At 39.6% G+C, this 10,224-nt stretch overlaps 1 protein-coding gene across 1 annotated transcript in view; it reads left to right on the top strand.

Annotated features, from left to right (window-relative positions):
* Window positions 1-363: 363 nt before the first annotated feature.
* Window positions 364-10,224, top strand: part of LOC107291627 (acyl-CoA (8-3)-desaturase) — a 19,100-nt gene continuing 9,239 nt past the window's right edge. Inside the window, exons 1-5 of the mRNA XM_015820647.1 lie at window positions 364-635; window positions 5,146-5,256; window positions 7,723-7,920; window positions 8,447-8,548; window positions 9,207-9,335. Of these exons, the coding sequence (XP_015676133.1) occupies window positions 414-635; window positions 5,146-5,256; window positions 7,723-7,920; window positions 8,447-8,548; window positions 9,207-9,335 (762 nt within the window). The 5' untranslated portion in view covers window positions 364-413. The remainder of the gene's footprint in view (window positions 636-5,145; window positions 5,257-7,722; window positions 7,921-8,446; window positions 8,549-9,206; window positions 9,336-10,224) is intronic.

Consider the following 10,224-nt stretch of genomic DNA (forward strand, 5'->3'; position numbering starts at 1 on the left):
TTAAAAATAACTGTTGGTGATGAGGCTGCTAGACTCCTATCGAAAGCTGTTATCGAACTTATTCAGTTCTTACCTAGAATATTTTACACAGTTGTTTATTATTCTGTTTTTTATTTTTTAAAAAAACCTCAACAATAATATCCTCATTAATCCAGCACAAGACTCTATTACTATACCTCCTACCTTTTATACCTTTTGTACCTCCTACAGAGGGAGGAGAAGGAAGTGTTTCAAGAATAAATCTGGAGCAAGAGAAAGTTAATAGCAGTGTGGGTAGTAGATAAAGGTGTATATAAAGTTGTCTGCAACATTTAACAGAATGAAGAGGTAGAGACATTTCAACTTTCCACAGGGGAAAAAAGCAAACAGTCCAGGAGTTAGTGGAACAGCATCCCTCAGTGCTTCCAGCCAGGATGCCCCCTCAATCAGGAGCCAGTGCAGGGAAGCCAGAGATTGAGTCAGGGGTCCCACGGCTCTTCACCTGGGAGGAGGTGGGGCTCCGCACAGGCAAGGGAGGCTTGAAGGAAGAGAGATGGCTGGTAATCAACCGAAAAGTCTATGATGTCAGTCAGTTCTATTTGCGGCATCCAGGTGGGCCTCGCCTCATCAGACACTATTCTGGACAAGATGCCACGGTGAGTCTTTGCTGAGGAGAAAGAGGACCTTGGAATGACCTGAAGGATGCCACAAAACACTTGCTTTGTATGCACACATTTCAGGTTGAGGCTGTCTCTTCCTCAGTCTTTCTCCAAGGGTCTCGAATAGCAGAATGAGGGGAAAGAATCTCTTGTCAGAAGCCATAGGGAATTCTGGCATTACAGAATATCATTCTGGACTGGACAGTCCAATGCTTTGACACAATGTAGGAAGCTCCAGGTGGTGGTTGTCTCACTTGGCAATTCTGTAATATTTGAACAAAATTTAGAAGTGTTATTGGAAAAAGGACAGGGCAGGGCAGTATGATCCCCAGACATACAAGTTGCTTTGATTTGCTGACTTTCTATTTTCCAGTTTGGGGGTCAATGCTTGTCTGCACTTCAGCTACTTAACTTTATTGACTTCTAGACAATGTGAACAAAATACAATTTAGGTTTGAAGACCTGCTCAGAAGGTGTTTTGCATGGAAATGGACACAGCTTATATTTTGCCTAAGCAAAATTCAGTCAGGAAGACTTTCTCAGTGAAAATATATGAGTAATAATAATATTTTTTGATATATGAAAGAGAATTATGCTGAAGGGAAGAATCATATGTAGCCACTCTATGAATGTGAATACCTTCTTCAAGGATAAATCTGGGAATTTATGTGCATAGGATGTGGCAATGGGGAGGAAAGGAAATGGGAAAGGAAAGGGGAAAACTGGGGAGTTAGCAGATGAGGGTTCCTTCAAGCAGGTTACCTACTGTAATCATGATGGGTTAAAACCCCACTGTCTTTGTTAAGGCCTTCTGAGATAGCCTGGCACTTCTTGATATATGTAGATTCAGCTGTCTCACATTCTTTTCTGCTGGTGAAGGTTTTTGTGAATCTGTACTTCAATATAGGCTGTGCCTACAGTCTATATATTCTATATACAGTATATTCTGAATGGAAACTGGAAGCATGTAGGTATGCATGGTGATTTATAAGCTTCCTGGTGTTTATGTGTCCATTATGTAGTTTATGCTTCCATGATGTGTCTATTATCAGAAAAGTGGACTTGTTGTTGAATACATCAAGGCTTAGGTTGATAATGGGACTGAAGTATTGGAAGCATTGAAGTCCTGATGGAATTTAATGAGGGACTGTTTTCTTGAAAATGTTATTCAATAAATTTCATATGAATTCAGGAGTTAAGAGTTGAGAACATTTGAAATCTTCCATGAATGTATTGCAGAGTGATGTATGTGCACATAAGTGTGCCATTCATATACAGATATATCTGTTACCAGTGTAAAAACAGTGATGAATGAAAGTCATGAAGTCTAATGGTAAACTAAGCTGGGTTGTCGTTGGTTATTATTTTCTTGATAATTTGGAGTCCATGCTTGTCCATGCTTTCAGGGATGTTGTCAGTGGATTTCAAATTTGTTAGGGAGTATGTAGTCTCTCTTGTATAGCTGAGATGGGAGCACTGGTGGCATAAAGCTCCTGAAATACAGACTTTTAGATGTAATGTTTCCAATGTTTGGAACATGGGACAGGATTGCCTGTTTATGTATTTTGGGTAGAAGGTAAAATATGCTGATCAGGGTTTCTGCACATAGATTCAATCTTGCATGTACTTAGGAAATTCTTTCAGCTGACTGCACAGTTCATTCTGATAACTCAGTGTGGTACAGGTTTGCCTTTTAGCTTCATGAACTTAATAAGCCACATTCATAATGACAACTATCTCTCCTTTATCAGCTTGTTTAATTACAAAAGCATTATTGTTCTTAGAGCCTTACTCCCTGCTAAGAGTATTGTGTAACTGCAGATTGTGTGCTAGTTATGCCCTTTCCTGGACCAACAATCCCTACTCATGGTCACTCATGGCCTATCACCTCCCATCTTGACTATCGCAATGTACTATACATGGAGCTGCCCTTGAAAAGCCTCTGGAAGCTCCAGTTGGTTCAAAATGCAATAGCCCACATGGTTTTGTGCAGACCTCAGTGTGCACATATGTCACCTCTCCTGTAGGAGTTGGATTGGTTGCCAATTTGCTTCTGGGTGCAATTGAAGGTGCTGCTTGTCACCTTAAAAGCCCTTCATGACTTGGGACCAGGTTATCTGAGGGACCTGGTCCCTCTTGCCGGTCACATCCAGCTAACTCCCTAAGTGAGGAGGCAAGGAATATTGCATGTCCTATCCCCTAAGGAGGTACATCTGGTGGGACCCCAAAGAAGGGAACAGTCAGTCCAGATGCAGCTTGGTATGTGGCTCCCTCCTCCTTTCAGCTGGATGAGCTTGGGGTAGCATCTTGAGGAGGTACAGTCTCAATTCCCCAAGCATCCCCCTCCTCATCCCCTACAGTTCATGGCAGTCTGTCACCAGATAACAGTGAAACACAGCAAGTATAAGGTGACAGTTGACAGGGGAGGTTTTTGTTCTTTAATTTTTATTTTTTTCTATATATTATGTTTTTATTGTTTGCAAGCTTCCTAGAGTCACTATGAGCAAGTAAACAGCTATATAAATTTTGTAAATAAATAAATATATTGTGTAAGGAGCTTTTTCTTTAACTGATGATTGTGATTTGGGTTTATTGGTGGAAGCACTAGATGGAGAAATCCAGTTCAGTGTTGTGTCCATCTGGGGATGTCCCTGTGGGTTGTTCATTTAAAGTCTTTGCAGTCTGTTGTCAAACATGTTTCCGGTTGATGGTGGCTATATGTATCCTGTTTCCTGTCTTGAAAATATTCCTTAAGCAGTGAAAAAGAAAACTCTCAAGGTCCCCATAGAGTTGTATAATTTTTGAATCTTTATTTCAGCCCCATTAAGTAGACCAGACCAGGAAATCAATTCCACAGTAAGGATAAAACTACTTTTATTGAGATTGGCTATAATAACAGAACCTTAAAAGTCTGATTGTGCTGCCCCTCCTTTTGTATATTTTCTAAAATTAATTGTGCATTCATTTTCACTTTGTGTGTGTGTGTGTGTGTGAAAAGAAGGTTCTCAATTTGCTACCAAGGGGATTTCTTCCTCCAACTGAATAGGGAGAGCAAGGAGGGGGTCAAAACCTGAAGAGTGGAGGTGTTGATGCTTATACAAAAGGGTCAAAGTGCCATGCCTACAATCTTGTGGATTTTGAAACTCCCCCCCCCATCCCCACAACTGAGCAGGGTGGTGGGGGAAGTTATTTCAACTAGCCCCCCTCCTCCCTTCCATTCTTTCCTGAATTCTTCATTTCGCTCATTGGCTCTGCTAAAACGATCAGTTTACAGCTCGCCTCATGGTGATTGTGGTTGCAAGTCCTGCTTTGCCTATATAGCCTCCAACTGTCATCTGAGCCAGATAGGTGCTGCTTTGGCACCTTCTAAATCACTGGTTCTCAACCTTTTTAATGCCGCGACCCCCAACCGGTCGTAAGTCGAGGACTAAACCGGTCGTAAGTCGAGGACTAAACCGGTCGTAAGTCGAGGACTACCCAACCGGTCGTAAGTCGAGGACTTTCCCTGCCCGGGAGCGCCACACATGTGTGGTTCCGCCCCCTGCGCCGGCCGAGGCGTAGCTGGCAAGCGGCAGAGACGGAGCAGGCCGACCACCAGCTGGCCCAGCCCAAGGGAGGTAAGGCACCCGCCGGAAAAGGGGGAAAAAATGGCGGACAGCCTTGCTTGGCGACCCCCGTGAAATGGTCGATCGACCCCAAATGGGGTCGTGACCCATAGGTTGAGAACCGCTGTTCTAAATCTTCTCCTCTTCCTCCTCTTCTTCCTTCTCTTTCTTTTTCGAGCAGAGAGTGAAAATGCTGCTTTTTCCCAAAGAAAGAATTCAAGTCTGAAAGGAGGAGACTCCTCCATGGGACAGGAAGGAAAAAGTCATTTTCCTTTATCACTTTCTGCATTCTTGCTTCTGACAGACAACTGTGTAATTCCATTCCTTTTTGTTAAAAAAATTCCTCCTCCTTTTTATTTTTCACAATCAGCCTTGAACTCCTTTCTCTTTTCTTTCCAGCCTTTAGGCCTGAGCACTCAGGAGGCAGCTACACTGCCAAACTTTCTTTTTTTTCTGATACAAATGCTAGAAATGCCTCCATTCTTCTTTTTAAGGAAAAGAAATAACCATTAAGGGTTTCTTTGATGTTGTCTCCCATAGAAAAGCACAGAAATTGCAGATCTAGAAAGAGGTTAATGTAGGCCCATCTTCATCAGGCTGCTTCATATGTAACAACAAGCTCTTTGCACTGCACCATGCTGAGGGACAGGGTGAATCAGGAGCAAAGCCAATAGAAAAACACATCTCCATAAGTCCAACCATTGCAGGGAAGATGATCCTTATTTTCATTTCAGGTAAACTACAAAAACACAGCTTCAGCCCTCAAAATAATCAAGGTCATAGAGTTGCCCTCCTTGATAGTCATTTGGGAAGCATCACCTACAGTGCACTTTTCATTATTTCCAAAAAGAACAGCTAGCCATGTTAACCTTATTTTTGTGTGTGTGTGTGTGTGTATTTAGGATGCCTTTGCAGCTTTCCACAAGGATGAGGATCTGGTAAAGAAATATTTGAATTCCCTCCTAATTGGAGAGCTTGCCCCAGATCAACCGTGCTGTGAGCCCACCAAAAATGTGAGTATTGGGTGATCTCAGCTGTTGGATTTATTTGGCAGAACCTTTATTAGGCACACATATGTATGTGTATGTGTATGTATATATCCCCATCATACTAATCCCTTTCAGGGCAAACAACATTATACAAAATGCAGTAGTGTAACATTAAACCAATTGAATGAAAGATATAAGGTTAAAAAAAAGGAAAAATACAGCTAAATCTAGGTTACGTCTACTATCCACTTTATCTCTTCATATTTTTCTATAGAAAGTGAAGATGAATGGCTACCACAAATGTGATAGACAGACAAGAGATATTCTTACAAACTGTAATTGTTTCATCTCTATTTACCATCTCATTCATTGTCTATTGCACTTTTAACTTCTTCTCTCTCTTTTTCTCTTTCCAGTCACAACTTTCTTAGTCTTCCCCTTGACCCATTCAGCAATTATTGATTTGTTTTGCAGTTGGATCCTCATTCATTCTTTTTCACTGATCAAACCACTACACCGTATTTATTTCATACAGTCACTCACTGTTGTATTTAATAATCTTCACTTAGGATCTTTTAACCCTACCTCCTTCTTTTACTACTTCTTCAGTACTTCATTCCCACTGCAATACATTTACTTGTATGTTTCTCATTATATAACAAATTTCCATTTAAGCAGATTTGCAGAAGAATGCTCTTATGTGCAGATAATTTGACTTCTTTTTAACAAACATTTATTATTTGCAACACACCACATACTACCCACTGCATTCCTATCAGCCATTGGACAGCCTAACATTTCTCCACCCAGTTTCCTATATTTAATGAACATTCTATCAAAGGACACAAATTCATGCACTTTCTCTAATTTTTCAGCATTTAAATGCAATTTTTCATTCCATTTTCTCTTTCAAACAAAATTATCTTAATCTTTGGTACATTATACAGCATTCAATGGTAGAACCTTGAATATATGATTGTCATGAAGCTCCAGAACATTATAAAAGCAAGCTGATATCTACTCAAGCTAAATTTCTATCTGGCTCAACAGCATGTCTGACAGGAACGTAAGGCAACAAAATCAGAAGTAGTGCATATCCAACGCTTTCAATACTGCACTCAGAAAACAATCATGTGCTTTCATATACCCAGTTCAAGCAATGATTGCACACTTTACATCCTCAGTCATCTGACCCTACCAAGTCCCCTGGTGAGGAACTTGGTACCCAATCACCGACAAAAACTTTGCCTCTATCAGTAATAAAGTGGTTTGCTGGTAAAGGATTCTTCTGATTTGATTTCTCATTCACTTGGCACCTGTTCATCATCAGTTATCTCACTCAAATTGAGCACAATTAATTGGAGAATGTCACGCTCAAGCCCAGAGATGAGACAGTGAGATCCAATTGAGTCCAATCCTTTATTTATTTACATGTAATAGATAGAATCTTGTTCTATCTTTCTTAACTACTTGATATATCCTGAGAAATTCTATCTAGAGTATAGTTTCACTTTTCTCCTCCCCCTCAGCTCTGGACTGTGTTGTCTCTTGATCTGGGTCTCTGTCTGGGAAAGTTCTCAGTTGGCAAAATTCTTCCTCTCTGCTGCTACAGGTGCATATTCCACTAGAGAAAGAGAATTGCTTTAGGTGTATTCCTCAAAGCACAAGGGCCAAGGCAATGGAGGAGGAGATCTTCAGCTTCTCTAGAGGTTACAAGTGTTATGGCCCAGAGTGGTGAGAAGCATGGGGCAAAAAGGAGTCTATTGTTGAAAATCTAGGATTAGTATCTGTGCTTGTACTGAAAGAGAGCTTTTTAAAGAAGCCAGGGAATCCCTATTACAGATTTTTACTATTGCTGCTATATTATTAACTCCAAATATTGATGGCTTGGTTCTTTGTTTTAAGATCTGGATGTCCTGCTTAGTGTAAAGACAGAAGTGCCATGGGATGCATTTTCCACATGAAACAATGACTTAGTCAATGACCCTAGATCATATTTTCTGGTCATCAAGTCACATCATTGAAATAAATCTTTGGGTATTAACTCCATTCCCTTTATTATTTTGTTGAAAGGAGAATGCATAGTCGTTTTTGAAAACACTCTAGTTGCCATTGCTGAGGAGATATGATTGAGAAGATATGATGCCCCACATGTGAGAATCCAAAAACCTCTGGTTGTGGAATCAAGATGATAGAATAGATCATCATTTAGTTATACTTTGCCTTTATATCATGCACTTTCTTTGAACCTCCAGATGTCATAAATGGGGGTCTCCTTAATTTATCCCAGCAAGTCTGTGTTACAGCTTGCTCTGAAAGAGAACAACTGGTCCTAAATCACCCAATAAGATGTATGGTCAAGTGGTTCATCCTGGTGCAAATCCAACCTTATATTTAATACATAAGACTCAACATTGGCTTTTGGTCTAGTCTACCAAAAGAGTTTTTATGTTCTGAAGCAAGTAAAAAAACTGTCATCATTTCTTGTAGGAAATGCTGGTAAAGGATTTTCATGAACTGCGTGCAACAGTGGAGAAGATGGGGCTCTTGAAGTCACGATTCAGCTTTTTTGTTTTCATGTTTCTGCATGCTTTCCTACTAGACATTACATCTTGGTTTACTATCTGGTATTTTGGAAAATCCTGGATGCCTTTCCTTCTTGGAGTAGCAATGTTCACCATTGGACAGGTAACCTCTTTGCATAGAGAGTTGTAAAACATTCTCCAACCTATTTAGAACAATTTAATTGCTTTAGTAATTCAACATCTTGTATACTTATCTAGATTTTCAATTCTTTCAGTTGTTGAACCTGAATGTAGTAATACAACTACACACATATTAAGAAAGCTGCTATTCCTATTGCTTCAGATTAAGAAAAGTGTCTGAGCAAATTACATTGCAGAATATGAATGATATTGCTTCATCTTTTTTGTCTGCTGAAATTAAAATGTTTGGAAGGAAGGCACACTTGCTTCTCCAAGATAATAGTATTTGCTGACAGCATACAACATATAAAGTATTATGTAGTTGTGTATGTGTATACACAAATACCTATACATACAGTATATAATCACACAATATATGTAGTATAACAGGGGTTCTTTTCAATTAATTAATGGTGATTAATGATGTTCCTCTACCAATTACTCCATTCAGAAAAAAATGTGGAGAAATTACATACATATGTGTCGTGTTTGTTGATTGTTACTTCCAGATACAATATGGTTTTCTCCAGCATGATCTTGGCCATGTGTCAGTCTTTGAAAAGCTCAAGTGGAACAGAGTATCTCACTATGTGGTGCTTGGCATTCTTAAGGTCAGAATCCATCCAAAAGAAGGGATGGTTTAAGTGATGATTTGTGATGATTTATGTATTTGAAATTGGGTCTGTCAATCCATTGTTATTTTCTGTCTCTAGGGCTTTGAAAAATAGGATAAGGATAATGCATTTATATAGCATACTTTAAGCACTGAAGTGCTGAAAATATAAGAAAATATAAGATCATTTTTGCCACAACCCTGTAAAAAAATGATCGTACTAGTAGTGCTTCCTTACATAAAGGAGAGATGGGGTTAAGAAAAATATAGCCAGTCTATATTTCATAGCTATGAAGCATTTTTAACAGTACTGCACTATACTTGCTTTACTTTTTTACTAGTGGAATATTTCTAGTCTGTTTTTTTTCACACAAATATATTTCGCATCAAAACTGGAATTTTCAATAGTCAGTCTTGAAAGCAGTATTTTTAGATAATTAATAAGGAGAAGAAATGGAGTTAGCTTACATGGAAGTGATGGAGGTCAGAGTGCTCTCATTGTGCACAATTCAATTCCTGCTAGAAGGAAGGAAGTATAAACCATCCGACCTGCAGCTGTTTTTGTTTTGTTTGTAGATAGTCAGTGGGGAATATATAGGATACAGCATTATTCACAAATAAATGGAATTCTTGTTTGTATTTCTGTGCTTCTCAAGGGAGGAGTGGTGAGCCACTGGAACCACTTGCATAATCAGCATCACGCCAAACCCAATTGCTTCCGCAAGGACCCTGATCTCAACACGCACCCGTTCCTTTTCAGCCTGGGGAAGAAACTTTCTTCAGAGGTAAATAAATAGAAAGTCTTAGACAGACAAAAGACCCTGAAAAAATATTAACAGTACTAAAAGGAAAATAAAACACCACCATGTCTCTGATGAGCAATCTAGAAAAGTAGGAAGAAGGGATTCTTTATATCTCCCGTTTTTCTTTACAACAACTCTTGCTGCTACTGATTGGTTCAGGTACTACCTTATTTTCTGTAATGAATCTGTCAAACTTCTTTTCTTTTTTCTTTTTGGGTAACAATTCCCTTCACGTTTGCCTGCCAGTTACATCACAATCTGTTGCTACATTTCATTTTCTCCCAACTAGTGAAGCTTACAAGAGAAGGTCCCGTGATTAGAAAGTTGTTCCTGTCTTAACAGATCTTGATAGCTCCCCAGCACAGACTCCCTCCCTGCTCAGAGCATAATTTCATAGTAAAAATTTACAACCAAAATATCAACTTTACAGTTATTTTAAATATTTGGTTTTCTGGCATATTTCTCTCTCTCTTAGCCCCAACCAATTTGTATGGGTACAGATTGTATTAACGATTCTGATTTAATGAAACAAAGTTCCATTGGACTTCTGCATTAATCTGTACATTTTTCAAAAATTATTTTTCAAAGAACGTGTTTTGATCCACATTTTCTTGCAAAGTGCAGTCTAAATATGCATCCCCCTTCCCAAGAGTTGTGCTTAGATGAATGCAAAGTCGGGCTTCAGGCCGGGATACAGCACGGAAACGGCATTGGTCGCGTTGGTTAATGATCTCTGGAGGGCCCGGGACAGAGGTTATTCCTCTGTCCTTGTTCTTTTGGACCTCTCAGCGGCTTTTGATACTGTAGACCACGGTATCATGCTGCGGCGTCTCGGTGGGTTGGGAGTGGGAGGCACCGTTATGCGGTGGTT

The sequence above is a fragment of the Protobothrops mucrosquamatus genome, unplaced genomic scaffold (assembly GCF_001527695.2).
Source record: "Protobothrops mucrosquamatus isolate PMUCROS unplaced genomic scaffold, P.Mucros_1.0 scaffold1156, whole genome shotgun sequence".
NCBI classification, from domain to species: Eukaryota; Metazoa; Chordata; class Lepidosauria; order Squamata; family Viperidae; genus Protobothrops; species Protobothrops mucrosquamatus.